Source organism: Sorex fumeus, unplaced genomic scaffold (assembly GCF_029834395.1).
Source record: "Sorex fumeus unplaced genomic scaffold, SorFum_2.1 ptg000095l, whole genome shotgun sequence".
Classification (NCBI taxonomy): domain Eukaryota; kingdom Metazoa; phylum Chordata; class Mammalia; order Eulipotyphla; family Soricidae; genus Sorex; species Sorex fumeus.
The window spans coordinates 1439892-1460162 of NW_026606152.1; the positions used below are offsets into that span (position 1 = coordinate 1439892).

General features: G+C 63.2%; 1 protein-coding gene across 1 annotated transcript in view; it reads left to right on the forward strand.

Annotated features, from left to right (window-relative positions):
* NOTCH1 (notch receptor 1) overlaps positions 1-8530 on the forward strand; it is a 28680-nt gene extending 20150 nt beyond the window's left edge. Inside the window, exons 23-34 of the mRNA XM_056132767.1 lie at positions 2-259; positions 402-514; positions 1015-1586; positions 1730-2134; positions 2338-2486; positions 3111-3327; positions 3460-3547; positions 3657-3822; positions 4147-4442; positions 5002-5149; positions 5350-5447; positions 6039-8530. Coding sequence (XP_055988742.1) covers positions 2-259; positions 402-514; positions 1015-1586; positions 1730-2134; positions 2338-2486; positions 3111-3327; positions 3460-3547; positions 3657-3822; positions 4147-4442; positions 5002-5149; positions 5350-5447; positions 6039-7445 — 3917 coding nt within the window. The 3' untranslated portion in view covers positions 7446-8530. The remainder of the gene's footprint in view (position 1; positions 260-401; positions 515-1014; positions 1587-1729; positions 2135-2337; positions 2487-3110; positions 3328-3459; positions 3548-3656; positions 3823-4146; positions 4443-5001; positions 5150-5349; positions 5448-6038) is intronic.
* The last annotated feature ends 11741 nt before the right edge of the window (positions 8531-20271 follow it).

Genomic DNA, 20271 nt, shown 5'->3' on the forward strand with positions numbered 1-20271 from the left:
GGCGTGCACTGTGAGATCAACATTGACGACTGTCATCCGCCACTGGACCCAGTGACCCGGGGCCCCAAGTGTTTCAACAATGGCACCTGTGTGGACCGAGTCGGGGGCTACAGCTGCACCTGCCCTCCTGGCTTCGTGGGCGAGCGCTGTGAAGGGGACGTCAACGAGTGTCTGTCCAATCCCTGCGATGCCCGTGGCACCCAGAACTGTGTGCAGCGAGTCAACGACTTCCACTGCGAGTGCCGCGCCGGCCACACTGGTGGGCGGGGCAACGGGCGGGGTGGACTGAGGGCGGGGCTGTGGGTGGAGCCAGGAGAGGGGGCGGTCCCTCCTGGCGCGGGGCTACCTCGGGATAAAGTCGCAGACCCTCATGCTGGCCTTCCTGCCCGCTCTTCTCCCAGGGCGACGCTGTGAGTCTGTCATTGATGGCTGCAGGGGCAGGCCCTGCAAGAACGGAGGCTCTTGCGCTGTGGCCTCCAACACCGTTCGTGGATTCATCTGCAAGTGCCCACCGGTAGGTGCTCTCGGCAGTCAGTGGCTCCCAGGTCCAGGGTGGGAGAGAAGGTCTTGCAGGGCTTTGTCCAGTCAATGCCATCCAGGTCTTCCTGACGGACAATTTCAAGTTTCCAGCGTCCGGAGCTCCCCTGCACCCTGGCACCTGCAGGCACCCTGTTCAGGGAGGTCCTTGTCACCCATGGGCAGTGCTGACAGTGTGCCTGAGCTGGGTCCTGTGTCTGCCTCTGGAGAGACCCGGCTTCTGGTCCCACCAGGACCTTTGGGCCCTGTCTGCTTGTGGCCCCGCTCTCACACCCACCGGGGACACTTGAACCTGTAACTGTTGGCAGAGTGTTTCCTTGAGGCTTTTTCGGTTTCGGGGCCAAACCCAGCAGGCTCGAACTTCGCCTGCTCCGTGCAGCCGGGCACCCGGCCCCGTTTCTCTACAAAAGGTTGTGCTGCCCAGCTGGGCGAGGGTGTTTCTCCCGGCCCCTGACGCCCTGTCCCTGCCTCCTGCAGGGCTTTGAGGGCGCTACCTGTGAGAACGACGCTCGTGCCTGCGGCAGCCTGCGCTGCCTCAACGGGGGCACCTGCGTCTCGGGCCCGCGTAGCCCCACCTGCCTGTGCCTGGGCACCTTCACCGGGCCCGAGTGCCAGTTCCCGGCCAGCAGCCCCTGCGAGGGCAGAAACCCCTGCTACAACCAGGGGAGCTGTGAGCCCACGACCGAGAGCCCCTTCTACCGCTGCCTGTGTCCACCCAAGTTCAACGGGCTCCTGTGCCACATCCTGGACTACAGCTTTGGGGGTGGCGCCGGGCGCGACATCGCCCCACCGCAAGTAGCCGAGGCCTGCGAACTCCCCGCGTGCCAAGAGGAGGCAGGGAACAAGGTGTGCAGCGCGCCCTGCAACAACCATGCCTGTGGCTGGGACGGCGGCGACTGCTCGCTCAACTTCAACGACCCCTGGCAGAACTGCTCCCAGGCCCTGCAGTGCTGGAAGTACTTCAGCGACGGCCGCTGCGATGCCCAGTGCAACTCGGCTGGCTGCCTATTTGATGGCTTCGACTGTCAGCGTGCTGAGGGCCAGTGCAAGTAAGGCTCTGGGGCCCGTGGTAACCTCAGTTCAGTGGGCGGGGCCTCACACTAACCACAGTGAGTGGGCGGGGCCTTGCGAGGGCAGGGCTGCAGGCAGGGCTAGACGCTGTGCAGTGTTCGTGATGTGCCGCTCCCCACAGCCCCCTCTACGACCAGTACTGCAGGGACCACTTCAGTGACGGCCACTGTGACCAGGGCTGCAACAGCGCTGAGTGTGAGTGGGATGGACTAGACTGTGCCGGGCACGTGCCTGAGCGCCTGGCTGTGGGCACCCTGGTGTTGGTGGTGCTGGTGCCCCCGGACCAGCTTCGCAACCACTCCCTGCACTTCCTGCGGGAGCTGAGCCGCCTGCTGCACACCAACGTGGTCTTCAAGCGTGACGCCAATGGCCAACACATGATCTTCCCCTACTATGGCCACGAGGAGGAGCTCCGCAAACACCCCATCAAGCGCTCAGTGGACAGCACGGGCGGCTGGCCAACGCTGCTCTCGGGCAACCAGGGCTCACGCTGGCGCCGGGAGCTGGACCCCATGGACATCCGTGGGTGAGTGGTCCACATTCTGTTCCCGGGGTGTCCCAGAAGCCGTCCCCTGTCCGGAGAGCTGCCCACATGGGGGTCAGACACAGCTTGCCGGCAGCTTTCTCAGGGAAACTGAGTCTCTGCACAGCGGGGAATGTTGTGGTGGAGTGTGGGGCACTCATGGGGGCCTTGGGTGGGGAGCCCCACCTGACCAGCTGTCTCCCCAGCTCCATCGTGTACCTGGAGATCGACAACCGGCAGTGTGCACTCTCGTCGTCCCAGTGCTTCCAGAGTGCTGCCGATGTGGCTGCCTTCCTGGGGGCGCTCGCCTCTCTGGGCAGCCTCAACATCCCCTACAAGATCGAGGCCGTGCAGAGTGAGTACCCCTCCCGGGCCCCGGGCCCTGGGCCCTGGGTCTCGTCTCCAGCCCATACTCCTTCCCTCGTGGCCCTGCTGACTGCCGGCTGGTCCTCATGCCCTGAGTGGGAAGCACTTTTCTGGAATTTTCTTCTTGGCACCCTCCTGCCCTGCAGTGCCCGGCCTCTTGGCCAGCAGGAAGCGGGAGCTGTTTTCTCTCCCACCCCTTCCCCCTGGATTTCCTTTGTTGGGTATTATTTCAAAATCATTACAGCTCTTTTTTTTTTTTAAATGAGAGAGAGAGAGAGAGAAGAATTGATCGGTGTCATGTGAAGTGTTGAAGTTTGTATCTTGAAAATCCCCCTAAATCCTTTGTCTTAACAGCTCACTGTGAGCGCAGTGATTTGAAGTTGGTTAATCCCCCTCCCTTAACGGAGGAAAGTGAAGGCCGTCTCCAGACAGTCGGCGTGCAGGAGAGAATTTAGCTGTAGTTTGCAATTCTGATGAAGCGCATAGAAAATGACCTTATTTTGGGGGGCGGGATGGAGGCGCGGGTGAACGGGCGCCCGGCCGCCAAGCCAGAGCGCTGCCCCTGGCCGCCAGTGCCGCTCCTGATGCCCGCCTGTGGCCTGTGTGCCCGCAGGTGAGACGGTTGCACCGCCGCCGCCCCCGCAGCTGCACTTCATGTACGTGGCCGTGGCCGCCTCCCTGCTGCTCTTCTTTGTGGGCTGCGGGGTTCTGCTGTCCCGCAAGCGCCGACGCCAGCATGGCCAGCTCTGGTTCCCTGAGGGCTTCAAGGTGTCGGAGGCCGGCAAGAAGAAGCGGCGGGAGCCCCTGGGCGAGGACTCCGTGGGCCTCAAGTGAGTGGCCGCCGCCGCCACGGGGGGTGGGGGGGGCACCGTGATGCCCTGCGCGTCCCAGCAGCACCACTGGCCTCTAATCCTGGGGTGCTCTGGGTCCTGCTGAGCCTCCTTCCTGCCACCCCCGCCCAGGCCCTTGAAGAACGCCTCCGACGGAGCGCTGATGGACGACAACCAGAACGAGTGGGCTGACGGGGACTTGGAGACCAAGAAGTTCCGGGTGAGTTGGTGCCGCCCGGGCTCTTCCTGGCACCTGCTCTGGGGGCTTCCTCCCTCCGGGTACCCCCCCAGGGCCCCCCAGCCCTGTGACAGTCCACACGTGTCCTCAGTTCGAGGAGCCAGTGGTCCTTCCAGACCTGGACGAGCAGACCGACCACCGTCAATGGACACAGCAGCACCTGGACGCGGCTGATCTGCGTGTGTCGGCCATGGCACCCACGCCACCCCAAGGCGAGGCTGACGCCGACTGCATGGATGTCAATGTCCGGGGGCCAGGTAAGTGCCTCTGACCCCGCACTGTCCCGGGCACTTCCCACCCCCATGCTCTGCCTCGCACTCTCCCCTAAGTCCCCAGGTATGTTCCAAAATGTTCTGGAAGCTTACCACGGGGAGTAAGGAAGGCTTTTGTCCGTGGGGCATTTCCGGTAGAGTGGGGGTGCTTGGGATTCCCTGTCTAGTTGCTTCCCCGTGGTCCCATCTCCGGTTCTGTTTGTAGCATGTAAACGCTTTCCTTCGGGGTGTCGGGTGGTATCCGGTTGGTTAGCGCCCCAGCTGCCCACCCGTCCTTCCTGACGGAGCCCGCTGCCTGTCCCCCCACAGATGGCTTCACGCCCCTCATGATCGCCTCCTGCAGTGGAGGGGGCCTGGAGACGGGCCACAGCGAGGAGGAGGAGGACGCTCCAGCCGTCATCTCGGACTTCATCTACCAGGGCGCCAGCCTGCATAGCCAGACCGACCGCACCGGGGAGACGGCCCTGCACCTGGCTGCCCGCTACTCGCGCTCCGACGCTGCCAAGCGCCTGCTGGAGGCCAGCGCGGACGCCAACATCCAGGACCACATGGGCCGGACCCCGCTGCACGCTGCCGTGTCTGCTGATGCCCAGGGCGTCTTCCAGGTGGGCAGCGCCCCCCTCCAGTGCTGCTGCCACCCCACCTCTGGGTGCTAAACAGGCTCAGCCTCCTCAGCTTCCTGGCTGGCGCACACCCCTCCTTCCCCTAAGCACCTGCGCAGCCCTGGCCTGAGGCATAGCCCGGGGCAGTGAGGGCGGGAGGCTGCAGCTCTTGCCGCTTGGGGTCCTTGCACCAGCCGCCGCTGCTCCCCGCGCTGGGCCCTGGCTCCACGGGACAGCGTGCCCGTGGCAGTGGCAGACCCTCTGTGGGCGGCCCGTGGACTTCCCTCCTCCTGCAGCCCATGCCCTGGCCGGGCTCCCCCAGCTGCCAGCCCTCAGGGGGGCACTGGCCGCAGGAGCAGGCTTTCAGAAGCCTCCCCAGCTGGCCGAGCTTTGTCCCCTGTGTCCTGGGGGAGGCCCTGGGAAGGTTGCCCTCCAGCTGCGGCTGGTGGAGTCCTGGTTCTGCCTGGCTCCTCCTGTGCCTGCCTGGGCCCACAGGCCTCTCAAACTGGGTCCCACAAGATGGCCGGGAGCCTTGGCTACTCCTGCGTTCCTCTTCACCTAGATTCTGATCCGGAACCGGGCCACAGACCTGGATGCCCGCATGCATGATGGCACGACCCCACTCATCCTGGCCGCCCGCCTGGCAGTGGAGGGCATGCTGGAGGACCTCATCAACTCACATGCCGACGTCAACGCTGTTGACGACCTGGGTGAGTGGTGGGGGTGCGGGCAGGGGCTGCTACAGGGGTGGGGGGTGTAGGGGTATGGGCAGGAGCTGCTGCAGGGGTAAGGGGGTGCGGGCAGGGGCTGCTGCAGGGGTGGGGGGTGCAGGCAGGGCTGCTGCCAGGCTGTGGCAGTGCGGGGAGGAAGTTGCTGCCTGACGTGCCCCCAACCTCCCCTCTGCCCCCAGGCAAGTCCGCCCTGCACTGGGCAGCCGCTGTGAACAATGTGGATGCGGCGGTTGTGCTGCTAAAGAATGGCGCTAACAAGGACATGCAGAGCAACAAGGTGCGTGGGAGACCCTGGGCGCCACTGGCGCTGTGACCAGTGTGGGGGCGCTGGCTGCGTCCCGGGTCTGGGTTTTATTGGATGCTTGGTTTCCATACCCCTGTACAGTTGGACGGAGGAGAGGCCGTAGTGGATCCTTGTTTTATTTGATCTTTTGGGTTTGGGGCCACTCCCAGAAGTGCTCAGGGACCCTCGTGGTGTTGGGGTCGAGCCCGCGCCAGCTGCGTGCCCAGTCAGAAGCCCTGCCCTGTGTCTCGGTTCTCGGGGTGTCATTAAGAGACGAGCGGTTGGAGAGAGTTTGGAGCTCAGGCTCTTGCCTGCACCCCCAGGCCCTCGTGTGGTCCCCGCGATGCTGAGTGCCCTGGACACCCTAGGAGAAGCCCCAAGCTCCCCTGGGGGTGGCCCCAGAACCAAACAGGCAAACGCTTCACGTCTAGGCTGGACGGAGTGGGGGGCAGGGCATTCGTCTTGCACGTGGCTGACTCGGGTTCGACACCCTGGTACCATGGAGGGTCCCCTGAGCACCCCAGGCGTGGACCAGAGTACAGGGAGGCGGCGGGTCTGGGTCTGACTCCCCACTGGCCACCGCAGGAGGAGACACCGCTGTTCCTGGCCGCCCGGGAGGGCAGCTATGAGACTGCCAAGGTGCTGCTGGACCACTTCGCCAACCGGGACATCACGGACCACATGGACCGGCTGCCACGCGACGTGGCACAGGAGCGCATGCACCATGACATTGTGCAGCTGCTGGACGAGTACAGCCTGGTGCGCAGCCCACCGCTGCCCGGGCCACCTGCCCTGTCGCCCCCACTCTGCTCGCCCAACGGCTACCTGGGCAACCTCAAGGCTGCCCCGCCAGGGAAGAAGGCGCGCAAGCCCAGCACCAAGGGCCTGGCGTGCGGAGGCAAGGACGCCAAGGAGCTGAAGGCCCGCAGGAAGAAACCCCAGGACGGCAAGGGCTGCCTGCTGGACACGTCCAACGTGCTCTCGCCCGTTGACTCCCTCGAGTCCCCGCACGGCTACCTGTCGGACGTGGCCTCTCCGCCCCTCCTGCCTTCCCCGTTCCAGGCGTCGCCGTCTATGCCTCTCAACCACCTGCCCGGCATGCCCGACACTCACCTGGGCCTCGGCCACCTGGGCGTGGCAGCCAAGCCCGAGATGGCCACGCTGGGCGGCAGCGGCCGGCTGGCCTTCGAGGCGGGCCCGCCCCGCCTGTCCCACCTGCCCGTGGCCTCGGGCACCGGCCCGGCTCTGGGCGGGGGCAGCGGCACGGCCATGAGTTTCACCCTGGGCGGTGCTGCCGGCTTGGGCGGCCAGTGTGAGTGGCTCTCGCGGCTGCAGAACGGGCTTGTGCCCGGCCAGTATGGCGCGTTGCGGGGAGCCGTGGCCCCCAGCCCCCTGGGCGTGCAGGCCCCCACGCTGCAGCACAGCATGATGGGTCCCCTGCATGGCGGCCTCTCGGCCAGTGCCCTGTCGCAGATGGTGAGCTACCAGGCCCTGCCCGGCGCGCGCCTGGCCCCGCAGCCCCACCTGGTGCCTGCGCAGCCACTCCAGCAGGCGCCGGCGCAGCCCAGCTTACAGATGCCGCAGCCGGGCCTGCAGCCGCAGCTCAGCGTCACACCCGCCAGCAGCAGCCACCTGGGCCGCGGGTTCCTGGGCGGGGAGCCCAGCCAGGCGGATGGGCAGCCGCTGGGCCCTGGCAACCTGCAGGCGCACACGGTGCTGCCGCAGGACCCCCAGGGCCTGGCCCCGCCCATGACCACGGCGCAGTTCCTTACACCGCCCTCCCAGCACAGCTACTCCTCGCCCGTGGACGGCACCCCCAGCCACCAGCTGCAGGTGCCCGAGCACCCCTTCCTCACCCCGTCCCCCGAGTCCCCCGACCAGTGGTCCAGCTCCTCGCCGCACTCCAACATCTCCGATTGGTCCGAGGGCATCTCCAGCCCGCCCACCAGCACGCACGCCCAGATGCCGCACATTCCCGAGGCCTTCAAGTAAACAACCGCGCCCGCTGCGCTTCCTTTCCCAGGCCGCGTGCTGCTGCCTGGCCCACCAAAGGAGCTTTTGTAAAAAAGGAAAAAGAAGAAAAAAAAGTTTTTATACAAAAGAAGAGGACTTTTTTTAGTATTTATTTATGTACTTTGGTTTGATGTGCTGCCTCCTTATTTATGCGGCTGTTTGCTGTGGCACCGGGCGGGCTCTTGGGCAGAGATTCTTAAGAGTTTGTAAAATAGCGAAGATCCGAGATTGCCGAATGCCATTTATTTATTGATACTGTTCCAAACTCCAAAAAGACACAATGTTGGAGACAGGAAGCTGAACCGCTGTCCGGGAAGCTCCGACGCAGGGCGGAGAGGGTGTGATGTCACCTTTGACTGTGGCATGACGTGCATTGAGAAGAAGCAAGTGAAAAGTCGGGGCCGCCTGTCAGGCTCGTTACGGCTGTTATGGGAGCTTGGCCAGTGTTCTTGGGTGCCCAGGAGCACGTCACGTGGTACCAATCATGAATCTTACTTTCAGGTTCAGTGTTAGCTGGGGGTTCACGGACCCTGCGCATGTTGTGCCTCCAGAAAGTCCTGCGTCCCCGCCCCCACCTGCTGGTGTAAGCCTCTGTCTGGTGAGAGGGCGGGCCAGGGCCAGGGCCGGGGCTCCAGGGGACTCCGGAGCACTCTCATGGAGGTTTTGAGAAAACAAGGCTCTGTCCCTCCCACCGCACCCACCGGGTGCCCGGTGGACGTGGGGTGTTGGGTGCCAGGGCATATTCTGGGTCCCCCTCCTGGTTTAGGGGGACCCTGGTCTTCGGGAGGAGCAGAATCTTGCAATGTCGAGTATAAGCCTGTGGCAGAGTAAGTAAATGTCTGTAAATACATTTCCAAGGTGGATTTTGTTTAAAAAATCTGAGCTGTGTGCTGGGGCGCAGATGTTCTGGCATGGCCCAAGTAGTTTACAGGAAACGGGGACTTTTTACAGAGGTTGTCTTCATGCAGAACTGTAGGTGAGGAGAATGATGTATTTTTTTTTTCATCTTTTTTGTTAATTGATTTACAATAAAAGTGGTGCTGACAGGCATCCAGACTTTGCTAAACTTGTCTGTGGTTCTCTCGGGGGTGTCGTGATGTGTCCCAGACCGCGCCTTTCCACTCACTGCAGCTGAGCGGGCCACAAGCCTCAGTGACCAGGGATGTGAGCTGAGGCCACTTGAGAGTCCAGTCCAGCAGCAGTGGCTGGACAGGACACAAGGTTTCCTTTCCCCGAACCTGTTCCCCAACAGGGCCACTGGGGCTGATGGACAAGCAGGAGAGTGTATCCTGCCCCCAGCCTCGGCCACACCACTTCTTCCTGTGTGGAAGAGCTGGACACAGCCTAGGGGCAGCCAGAGTGGACCAGCCTGAATTCTCAGCCACCCCAACATGCACCCCCAAGAAGCAGCCTGAGGGCTGGTGGGAGTGGGCAGAACAGAGACGCAGTGCATCCCGGCTGGCCCCGGGGGAGCCAGGAGCCCCAGCTTCACTGGGTGTGGCTCAAAGGACAAGTGATCGTGGCATATGATTACTCACAGAGGGGCCAGAGCCATAGCACAGCGGGTAGGGCGTTTGCCTTGCAGGCAGCTGACCCAGGTTCGATCCCTGGCAACCCATTTGTCTCCTGAGTACTGCCAGGAGCAATTCCTGAGCATCGCTGGGTATGATCTGAAAAGCAAAATAAAAGAAAAGGTGTCAGTGGCAGAATGGGTGGGCCTGTAATGACCGGGCTGCCCCTCATGGCCCCACATGAGGCTATCCCAGCACGATTCCAGCATTGATTCGAGTCCAGGACTGGTGAGGCTCACAGGTGAGTCTCATCCAAGCGGGGACAGGGCTGAGAGGAGGCGGGCCTTGTCCAATCAGCTGAAGGCAGGCGTGGACGGGCTGGGAGGGCTCCATGCCTGCTGGAGCCAGGACTCCGGCTTCCTTCTCGACTTCCTGGGTCTTGGCCTGTAGACGCGCAGGCACTGGCCCACCCCACCCCCTGGCTCTCGGCCTCAGCACTGGCGCTGCCGCTGCTCTGGGGGGCTCCTGGGACTCCAGCGCTGGCTGACCCAGCACTTCCCAGCACTTCCTGACACACAGGCACAGGCTGGCCCGCGGCTCCTGCCATGAGAGCTGCAGAGCAGAGACGCGCACGCGACCCCTGGGAGCTGCGTGTGCCGTTTCCAGCATTTTCGGTGCTGTGGTTACAAGGGTATCGAGAGCCAGGTGCAGGGACTGGAAGGGCAGGACAGCGGGGACCGTGGTTGCATGTGGCCAACTCGGACGTGGTGCCTGACATCCCACACGGTCCAAGAGTCACCAGAGTGATCCCTGAGCACAGAGCCTGGAGGGAGCCCCAAGAACTGACAGGTATGGCCCCAAAACACAACAAAAATAGGTATAATCTGTTTTATGTATTTAGGTTCTGTTTTTATTTTTCGGGGGGGAGGCATATACCAGAAATCCCCCTGGTGGGTTTGGGGAACTATATTGGAAGATCAAATCTAGGCCGACCCCATGCAAGGCAAGTGCACAGAGGACTCCAGGGCCCTCTGTCCACAGGGAGCCTGGGTGTTCCTGCTGCCCCCCTCTCAGCCAAGCGAAGGGTCGGCCTTAAGTGCACTTGGCCGTGGTGTCTGAGGGGCAGGGGGGCTCCCAGCCCCATTCTGCAGGCGCAGAGCTGAGTGTCACGGAAGAGCAGACTGGCAGAGGTGTCCCCCAGCGGGGCGGGGTCCCCGTCTCCACATGCCCTGGCCTTGCAGCTGCTCTGATGCCTGCTGTGTGTGACTCGTGTCTCGATGGGTCAGGGCGCCCCCTAGCGGGGCTGTGCCTGCTGCTCTTGGAACGGGTTAAGGCACCTGCCAGGAATGGCTCCATCACTGCACTGCAGGCTCTGAGGACTGTCAGGGTGGCCTGGAGGAACCCGGGGCCCTGCAAGGTTGAGGATCCAGCACGTGGGGGCCCGTGACGAGCTGATGGCCTGATCTCTGCTAGCCCTCTCCCACATGGCTTCAGGTGGCGGCAGCAGCTTTGGGGGACCCCAGAACCCCAGCTGCAGAGCTGGGAGGCTGGGCCAAGAGATGGCCCTCCTCTGGCTCCCCCCAGGCCCAACTTGGGAGCGTCCACGCGGCCCCCACAGTTGCAATAATTGCTCGGAGTTGTCAGAAAGTGGGGTTCTTGGGGGCGGGGAGCCTCCCTCTGCTTGCTCTGGGCCCAGATCCTGAGAACTGGGGTGTCCTGACCAGTCCCCAGCCCCAGCTTTCCAGCCGGCAGCACCTCGGGCCACCCATGGCTCTCTGCCGCCCCCTGCTGGCAGTAGCCTGGCGCCCGTTGGCAGGGAAGGTGGCAGGGAGCTCGGCCCTCCTCCCGGCATTTAGAGATGAGACTCAGAGTACCCAAGTTGGCACATGAGCCCTGGGAGGTTCAGGCTCCTGGCACTGCTTGGAGGGCAAGGGGTCTGGCACAGGCTTCCATGGCCTCGTCGGCACCACTGTCTCCAGTTGTGAGACCCTCCCAGCCCGTCTCCTCAGTGGCCTTTGCCCCTGCAAGGGTGCCCGCACAGCCGGGCAGTGTCCAGTCCCTGGCTCACAGTCATGCCTGTACCGGGGGGCCTCGGGCAGGATGGGGGTGCGTGTCTCCTCACCCCGGGTGACCTCTGTCATCCGGGTGGCAGGCCTGCTAGCTCCTTGGCCCCTACACAGAACTGATCTGCTGGGCGCCATGAGTCCAGCTTGGGAGGCCCTATATAAACTCTGAGCCTGCTGGGGTAGATGGGGGACCCCAGGCCTGACCCCACCGGACATGGCCTGTAGCTCCGCCTGCCCTCGACAGGGCCCAGCCAATTGGGACGCACCCCATCAGGGACCTCACCCCAGCCATAATAAACATGCCCTCAGACTCCTGTCCCCTTTAGGTCTGTCAGTTCTGCTCAGCCCTCTCGCCCCCTCTTCCAGGAAGCCCTCCAGAGCACCTTCCACCCATGCTTTCTGCCTTCATCAGGGGAGAGAGGGTCTGGCTTGCAGGTATCTGACACAATGGCGTGATACTGGCACCACCTGGTTCCCCAGGCACTACCAGGTGCAGCCCAAAGGCAGGGGTGCCCTGTGCCCCCTCAGCAGCTGCCCTGGGCTCTCAAACTCTGGGCTCAGGAAGGCTGGGGCAGCACCTGTGCCCAGACTGATGCTGTGTGCCTGGGAGGAGCAGAAGATGCTGTATCTCCTTGGGGGGGGGGGCTTCAAGGGGTGGTGACACTAGCGTGTGGCTTCCAAGGATGAGCAAGGAAGAGGGCAGGAGAGAGGAGGGGAGAGTAAAGGAGGGAAGAGGAGAGGAGGGCAAATGGGATAGCAGAGGAGAGGGGGTAGGCAGAGAGGAGGACAGAGGAGAGGAGGGCAGAGGACAGGAGGAGGAGGGCAGAGGGGAGGATGGAAAAGGGAAAGAAGGCAGAGGACAGGAGAAACAGAGAGGAGGGCAAGCAGTGAGAAGGGCAGAGAAGAGGAGGGCAATCAGAGAGGAGGGGAGAGGGGTGGAGGGCAGAAGAAAGGAGGGCAGAGGGGAGGAGGGCAAGCAGGAGGGCAAGCAGAGAGGAGGGCAGAGGGGAGGAGGGCAAGCAGAGAGGAGGGCAGAGGAGAGGAGGCAAGCAGAGAGGAGGGCAGAGGAGAGGAGGGCAGAGCAGAGGAGTGCAGAAGAGAGGAGGGAAGAGGGAAGGAGGGAAGAGGGGAGGAGGACAAGCAGAGAGGAGGGCAGAAGAGAGGAGGGCAAGCAGAGAGAAGGGCAGAGAAGAGGAGGGCAATCAGAGAGGAGGGGAGAGGGGAGGAGAGCAGAAGAGGGCAGAGGGGAGGAGGGCAAGCAGGAGGGCAAGCAGAGAGGAGGGCAGAGGGGAGAAGGGCAAGCAGAGAGGAGGGAAGAGGAAAGGAGGGCAAGCAGAGAGGAGGGCAGAGGGGAGAAGGGCAGAGGGAAGGAGGGCAAGCAGAGAGGGCAGAGGAGAGGAGGGGAAGCAGAGTGGAGGGCCGAGGGGAGAAGGGCAGAGGGAAGGAGGGCAAGCAGAGAGGAGGGTAGCGGAGAGGAGGGCAAGCAGAGAGGAGGGCAGAGGAAAGGAGGGCAGAGGGGAGAAGGGCAGAGGGGAGAAGAGAAAGCAGAGAGGAGGGCAAGTAGAGAGGAGGGCAGAGGGGAGAAGGACAAGCAGAGAGGAGGGCAAGCAGAGAGGAGGGCAGAGGGGAGAAGGGCAGAGGGAAGGAGGACAAGCAGAGAAGAGGGCAGAAGAGAGGAGGGCAAGCACAGAGAAGGGCAGAGAAGAGGAGGGCAATCAGAGAGGAGGGAAGAGGGGAGGAGGGCAGAAGAAAGGAGGGCAGAGGGGAGGAGGGCAAGCAGGAGGGCAAGCAGAGGGGAGGGGAGAGGGGAGAAGGGCAAGCAGAGAGGAGGGCAGAGGAGAGGAGGGCAAGCAGACAGGAGGGCAGAGGAGAGGAGGCAAGCAGAGAGGAGGGCAGAGGAGAGGAGGGCAAGCAGAGAGGAGGGCAGAGAGGAGAAGGGCAGAGGGGAGGAGGGCAAGCAGAGAGGAGGGAAGAGGAGAGGAGGGCAAGCAGAGAGGAGGGCAGAGGGGAGAAGGGCAGAGGGAAGGAGGGCAAGCAGAAAGGAGGGCAGAGGGGAGATGGGCAGAGGGAAGGAGGGCAAGCAGAAAGGAGGCAGAGGAGAGGAGGGCAGAGGGAAGGAGGGAAGAGGGGAGGAGGGCAAGCAGAGAGGAGGGCAGAAGAGAGGAGGGCAAGCAGAGAAGAGGGGGGAGGGGAGGAGGGCAATCAGAGAAGAGGGGGGAGGGGAGGAGGGCAGAAGAAAGGAGGGCAGAGGGGAGGAGGGCAAGCAGGAGGGCAAGCAGAGGGGAGGGGAGAGGGGAGGAGGGCAAGCAGAGAGGAGGGCAGAGGGGAGGAGGGCAGCAGAGAGGAGGGCAGAGGGGAGAAGGGCAGAGGGAAGAAGGGAAAGCAAAGAGTAGGGCAGAGGGGAGAAGGGCAAGTAGAGAGGAGGGAAGAGGAAATGAGGGCAAGCAGAGAGGAGGGCAGAGGAGGGCAAGCAGAGAGGAGGGCAGAGTGGAGAAGGGCAGAGGGGAGGAGGGCAAGCAGAGAGTAGGGAAGAGGAGAGGAGGGGAAGCAGAGTGGAGGGCAGAGGGGAGAAGGGCGGAGGGAAGGAGGGCAAGCAGAGAGGAGGGTAGCGGAGAGGAGGGCAAGCAGAGTGGAGGGCAGAGGAGAGGAGGGCAGAGGGGAGAAGGGCAGAGGGGAGAAGAGCAAGCAGAGAGGAGGGCAAGTAGAGAGGAGGGCAAAGGGGAGAAGGACAAGCAGAGAGGAGGGCAAGCAGAGAGGAGGGCAGAGGGGAGAAGGGCAGAGGGGACGAGGGCAAGCAAAGAGGAGGGCAGAAGAGAGGAGGGCAAGCAGAGAGAAGGGCAGAGAAGAGGAGGGCAATTAGAGAGGAGGGAAGTGGGGAGGAGGGCAAGCAGGAGGGCAAGCAGAGAAGAGGGCAGAGGGGAGAAGGGCAAGCAGAGAGGAGGGCGGAGGAGAGGAGGGCAAGCAGAGAGGAGGGCAGAGGAGAGGAGGCAAGGAGAGAGGAGGGAAGAGGAGAGGAGGGCAAGCAGAGAGGAGGGCAGAGGGGAGAAGGGCAGAGGGGAGGAGGGCAAGCAGAGAGGAGGGCAGAGGAGAGGAGGGCAAGCAGAGAGGAGGGCAGAGGGGAGAAGGGCAGAGGGGAGGAGGGCAAGCAGAGAGGAGGGCAGAGGAGAGGAGGGCAAGCAGAGAGGAGGGCAGAGGGGAGAAGGGCAGAGGGAAGGAGGGCAAGCAGAAAGGAGGCAGAGGAGAGGAGGGCAGAGGGAAGGAGGGAAGAGGGGAGGAGGGCAAGCAGAGAGGAGGGCAGAAGAGAGGAGGGCAAGCAGAGAGAAGGGCAGAGGGGAGAAGGGCAGAGGGAAGGAGGACAAGCAGAGAAGAGGGCAGAAGAGAGGAGGGCAAGCACAGAGAAGGGCAGAGAAGAGGAGGGCAATCAGAGAGGAGGGAAGAGGGGAGGAGGGCTTAAGAAAGGAGGGCGGAGGGGAGGAGGGCAAGCAGGAGGGCAAGCAGAGGGGAGGGGAGAGGGGAGAAGGGCAAGCAGAGAGGAGGGCAGAGGAGAGGAGGGCAAGCAGACAGGAGGGCAGAGGGGAGGAGGGCAAGCAGAGAGGAGGGCAGAGGAGAGGAGGGCAAGCAGAAAGGAGGGCAGAGGGGAGATGGGCAGAGGGAAGGAGGGCAAGCAGAAAGGAGGCAGAGGAGAGGAGGGCAGAGGGAAGGAGGGAAGAGGGGAGGAGGGCAAGCAGAGAGGAGGGCAGAAGAGAGGAGGGCAAGCAGAGAGAAGGGCAGAGAAGAGGAGGGCAATCAGAGAAGAGGGGGGAGGGGAGGAGGGCAGAAGAAAGGAGGGCAGAGGGGAGGAGGGCAAGCAGGACGGCAAGCAGAGGGGAGGGGAGAGGGGAGGAGGGCAAGCAGAGAGGAGGGCAGAGGGGAGGAGGGCAGCAGAGAGGAGGGCAGAGGGGAGAAGGGCAGAGGGAAGAAGGGAAAGCAAAGAGTAGGGCAGAGGGGAGAAGGGCAAGTAGAGAGGAGGGAAGAGGAAATGAGGGCAAGCAGAGAGGAGGGAAGAAGGGAGAAGGGCAAGCAGAGAGGAGGGCAGAGGAGGGCAAGCAGAGAGGAGGGCAGAGTGGAGAAGGGCAGAGGGGAGGAGGGCAAGCAGAGAGGAGGGAAGAGGAAAGGAGGGGAAGCAGAATGGAGGGCAGAGGGGAGAAGGGCGGAGGGAAGGAGGGCAAGCAGAGAGGAGGGTAGCGGAGAGGAGGGCAAGCAGAGTGGAGGGCAGAGGAGAGGAGGGCAGAGGGGAGAAGGGCAGAGGGGAGAAGAGCAAGCAGAGAGGAGGGCAAGTAGAGAGGAGGGCAGAGGGGAGAAGGACAAGCAGAGAGGAGGGCAAGCAGAGAGGAGGGCAGAGGGGAGAAGGGCAGAGGGGACGAGGGCAAGCAAAGAGGAGGGCAGAAGAGAGGAGGGCAAGCAGAGAGAAGGGCAGAGAAGAGGAGGGCAATTAGAGAGGAGTGAAGAGGGGAGGAGGGCAGAAGAAAGGAGGGCAGAGGGGAGGAGGGCAAGCAGGAGGGCAAGCAGAGAAGAGGGCAGAGGGGAGAAGGGCAAGCAGAGAGGAGGGCAGAGGAGAGGAGGGCAAGCAGAGAGGAGGGCAGAGGAGAGGAGGCAAGCAGAGAGGAGGGCAGAGGAGAGGAGGGCAAGCAGAGAGGAGGGCAGAGGGGAGAAGGGCAGAGGGGAGGAGGGCAAGCAGAGAGGAGGGCAGAGGAGAGGAGGGCAAGCAGAGAGGAGGGCAGAGGGGAGAAGGGCAGAGGGAAGGAGGGCAAGCAGAAAGGAGGCAGAGGAGAGGAGGGCAGAGGGAAGGAGGGAAGAGGGGAGGAGGGCAAGCAGAGAGGAGGGCAGAAGAGAGGAGGGCAAGCAGAGAGAAGGGCAGAGAAGAGGAGGGCAATCAGAGAAGAGGGGGGAGGGGAGGAGGGCAAAAGAAAGGAGGGCAGAGGGAGGAGGTCAAACAGGAGGGCAAGCAGAGGGGAGGGGAGAGGGGAGGAGGGCAAGCAGAGAGGAGGGCAGAGGAGAGGAGGACAAGCAGAGAGGAGGGCAGAGGAGAGGAGGCAAGCAGAGAGGAGGGCAGAGGGGAGAAGGGCAGAGGGAAGAAGGGAAAGCAAAGAGGAGGGCAGAGGGGAGAAGGGCAAGTAGAGAGGAGGGAAGAGGAAATGACGGCAAGCAGAGAGGAGGGCAGAGGGTAGAAGGGCAAGCAGAGGGCAGAGGAGGGCAAGCAGAGAGTTGGGCAGAGTGGAGAAGGGCAGAGGGGAGGAGGGCAAGCAGAGAGGAGGGAAGAGGAGAGGACGGGAAGCAGAGTGGAGGGCAGAGGGGAGAAGGGCGGAGGGAAGGAGGGAGCAGAGAGGAGGGCAGCGGAGAGGAGGGCAAGCAGAGAGGAGGGCAGAGGGGAGAAGGGCAGAGGGGAGGAGGGCAAGCAGAAAGGAGGGCAGCGGAGAGGAGGGCAAGCAGAGAGGAGGGCAGAGGGGTGGAGGGAAGAGGGGAGGAGGGCAAGCAGAGAGAAGGGCAGAGAAGAGGAGGGCAATCAGAGAGGAGGGGAGAGGTGAGAAGGGCAGAAGAAAGGAGGGCAGAGGGGAGGAGGGCAAGCAGAGAGGAGGGCTGAGGAGAGGAGGGCAAGCAGAGAGGAGGGCAGAGGAGAGGAGGCAAGCAGAGAGGAGGGCAGAGGAGAGGAGGGCAAGCAGAGAGGAGGGCAGAGGGGAGAAGGGCAGAGGGACGGTGGGCAAGCAGAAAGGAGTGCAGAGGGGAGAAGAGCAGAGGGGAGGAGGGCAAGCAGAAAGGAGGGCAGAGGAGAGGAGGGCAGAGGGAAGGAGGGAAGAGGGGAGGAGGGCAAGCAGAGAGGAGGGCAGAGGAGAGGAGGACAAGCAGAGAGGAGGGCAGAGGAGAGGAGGGCAAGCAGAGATGAGGGCAGAGGGGAGAAGGGCAAAGGGAAGGTGGGTAAGCAGAAAGGAGTGCAGAGGGGAGAAGGGCAGAGGGGAGGAGGGAAGCAGAAAAAAGGGCAGAGGAGAGGAGGGCAGAGAGAAGGAGGGAAGAGGGGAGGAGGGCAAGCAGAGAGGAAGGCAGAAGAGAGGAGGGCAAGTAGAGAGAAGGGCAGAGAAGAGGAGGGCAATCAGAGAGGAGGGGAAAGGGGAGGATGACAGAAGAAAGGAGGGCAGAGGGAGGAGGTCAAGCAGGAGGTCAAGCAGAGAGGAGGGCAGAAGAGAGAAGGGCAAGCAGAGAGGAGGGTAGAGGGGAGAAGGGGAAGCAGAGAGGACAGAAGAGGAGAGGAGGGCCAGCAGAGAGGAAGGCAGAGGGGAGAAGGGCAGAGGGAAGAAGGGCAAGCAGAGCGGAGGGCAGAGGGGAGAAGGGCAAGAAGAGAGGAGGGAAAAGGAGAAGAGGGCAAGCAGAGAGGAGGGCAGAGGGGAGAAGGGCAAGCAGAGAGGAGGGCAGAGGAGAGAAGGGCAGTGGGGAGGAGGGCAAGCAGAGAGGAGGGAAGAGGAGAGTAGGGCAAGCAGAGTGGAGGGCAGAGGGGAGAAGGGCAGAGGGAAGGAGGGCAAGCAGAGAGGAGGGCAGCGGAGAGTAGGGCAAGCAGAGAGGAAGGCAGAGGAGAGGAGGGCGAGCAGAGAGGAGGGCAGAGGGGAGAAGGGCAAGCAGAGAAGAGGGCAGAGGAGAGGAGGGCAAAAAGAGTGGAGGGCAGAGGGGAGAAGGCAAGGAGAGAGGAGGGCAGAGGGGAGGAGGGCAAGCAGAGGGGAGGAGGGCCGGCAGAAAGGAGGGCAGAGGAGAGGAGGGCAGAGGGAAGGAGGGAAGAGGGGAGGAGGGCAAGCAGAGAGGAGGGCAGAAGAGAGGAGGGCAAGCAGAGAGGAAGGCAGAGGAGAGGAGGGCGAGCAGAGACAGGGCAGAGGAGAGGAGGGCAAGCAGAGAGGAGGACAGAAAAGAGGAGGGCAATCCGATAGGAGGGGGGAGGGGAGGAGGGCAGAAGATAGGAGGGCAGAGGGGAGGAGGGCAAGCAGTGAGGAAGGTAGAGGGGAGAAGGACAAGCAGAGAGGAGGGCAGAGGAGAGGAGGCAAGCAGAGAGGAGGGCAGAGGGGATAAGGGCAGAGGGGAGGAGGGCAGCAGAGAGGAGGGCAGAGGAGAGGAGGGCAAGCAGAGAGGAGGGCAGAGGGGAGAAGGGCAGAGGGAAGGAGGGCAAGCGAAAGGAGGGCAGAGGACAGGAGGGCAGAGGAGAGGAGGGCAGAGGGAAGAGGGAAGAGGGGAGGAGGGCAAGCAGAGAGCAGGGCAGAAGAGAGGAGGGCAAGCAGAGAGAAGGGCAGAGAAGAGGAGGGCAATCAGAGAGGAGGGGAGAGGAGAGGAGGACAGAAGGAGGGCAGAGGTGAGGAGTGCAAGCAGGAGGGCAAACAGAGAGGAGGGCAGAGGGGAGAAGGGCAGAGAGAAGAAGGGCAAGCAGAGAGGAGGGCAGAGGGGAGAAGGGCAAGCAGAGATGAGGGAAGAGGAGAGGAGGGCAATCAGAGAGGTGGGCAGAGGGGAGAAGGGTAGAGGGAAGGAGGGCAAGCAGAGAGGACGGCAGCGGAGAGGAGGGCAAGCAGAGAGGAGGGCAGAGCAGAGGAGGGCAAGCAGAGAGGAGGGCAGAGGGGAGAAGGGCAGAGAGAAAAAGGGCAAGCAGAGAGGAGGGCAGAGGGGAGAAGGGCAAGCAGAAAGGAGTGCTGAGGGGAGAAGAGCAGAGGGGAGGAGGGTAAGCAGAAAGGAGGGCAGAGAAGAGGAGGGCAGAGGGAAGGAGGGAAGTGGGGAGGAGGGCAAGCAGAGAGGAGGGCAGAGGAGAGGAGGGCAAGCAGAGAGGAGGGTAGAGGGGAGAGGGGCAGAGGGAAGAAGGGCAAGCGAGAGGAGGGCAGAGGGGAGAAGGGCAAGCAGAGAGGAAGGCAGAGGAGAGGAGGTCAAGCAGAGAGGAGGGCAGAGGGGAGAAGGGCAAGCAGAGAGGAGGGTAGAGGATAGGAGGGCAAGCAGAGTGGAGGGCAGATGGGAGATGGGCAAGCAGAGAGGAGGGCAGAGGGGAAAAGGGCAGATGGGCGGAGGGCAAGCAGAGAGGAGGGCAGAGTGGAGAAGGGCCGAGGGGAGGAGGGCAAGCAGAAAGGAGGGCAGAGGAGAGGAGGGCAGAGGGAAGGAGGGAAGAGGGGAGGAGGGCAAGCAGAGAGGAGGGCAGAAGAGAGGAGGGCAAGCAGAGAGGAAGCCAGAGGAGAGGAGGGCGAGCAGAGAGGAGGGCAGAGGAGAGGAGGGCAAGCAGAGAGGATGGCAGAGGGGAGAAGGGCAAGCAGAGAGGAGGGCAGAGGGGAAAAGGGCAGAGGGGAGGAGGGCCAGCAGAGAGGAGGGCAGAGGAGAGGAGGCAAGCAGAGAGGAGGGCAGAGGGGAGAAGGGCAGAGGGGAGGAGCGCCAGCAGAGAGGAGGGCAGAGGAGAGGAGGGCAAGCAGAGAGGAGGGCTGAGGGGAGAAGGGCAGAGGGAAGGAGGGCAAGCGAAAGGAGGGCAGAGGACAGGAGGGCAGAGGAGAGGAGGGAAGAGGGAAGAGGGGAGGAGGGCAAGCAGAGAGGAGGGCAGAAGAGAGGAGGGCAAGCAGAGAGAAGAGCATAGAAGAGGAGGGCAATCAGAGAGGAGGGGAGAGGAGAGGAGGACAGAAGAAAGGAGGGCAGAGGTGAGGAGTGCAAGCAGGAGGGCAAACAGAGAGGAGGGCAGAGGGGTGAAGGGCAAGCAGAGGAGGGAAGAGGAGAGGAGGGCAAGCAGAGAGGAGGGCTGAGGGGAGTAGGGTAGAGGGAAGGAGGGCAAGCAGAGAGGACGGCAGCGGAGAGGAGGGCAAGCAGAGAGGAGGGCAGAGCAGAGGAGGGCAAGCAGAGAGGAGGGCAGAGGGGAGAAGGGCAGAGAGAAGAAGGGCAAGCAGAGAGGAGGGCAGAGGGGAGAAGGGCAAGCAGAGATGAGGGAAGAGGAGAGGAGGGCAATCAGAGAGGTGGGCAGAGGGGAGAAGGGTAGAGGGAAGGAGGGCAAGCAGAGAGGACGGCAGCGGAGAGGAGGGCAAGCAGAGAGGAGGGCAGAGGGGAGAAGGGCAGAGAGAAGAAGGGCAAGCAGAGAGGAGGGCAGAGGGGAGAAGGGCAAGCAGAGAGGAGGGCAGAGGAGAGGAGGGCAAGCAGAGAGGAGGGCAGAGGGAAGGTGGGCAAGCAGAAAGGAGTGCTGAGGGGAGAAGAGCAGAGGGGAGG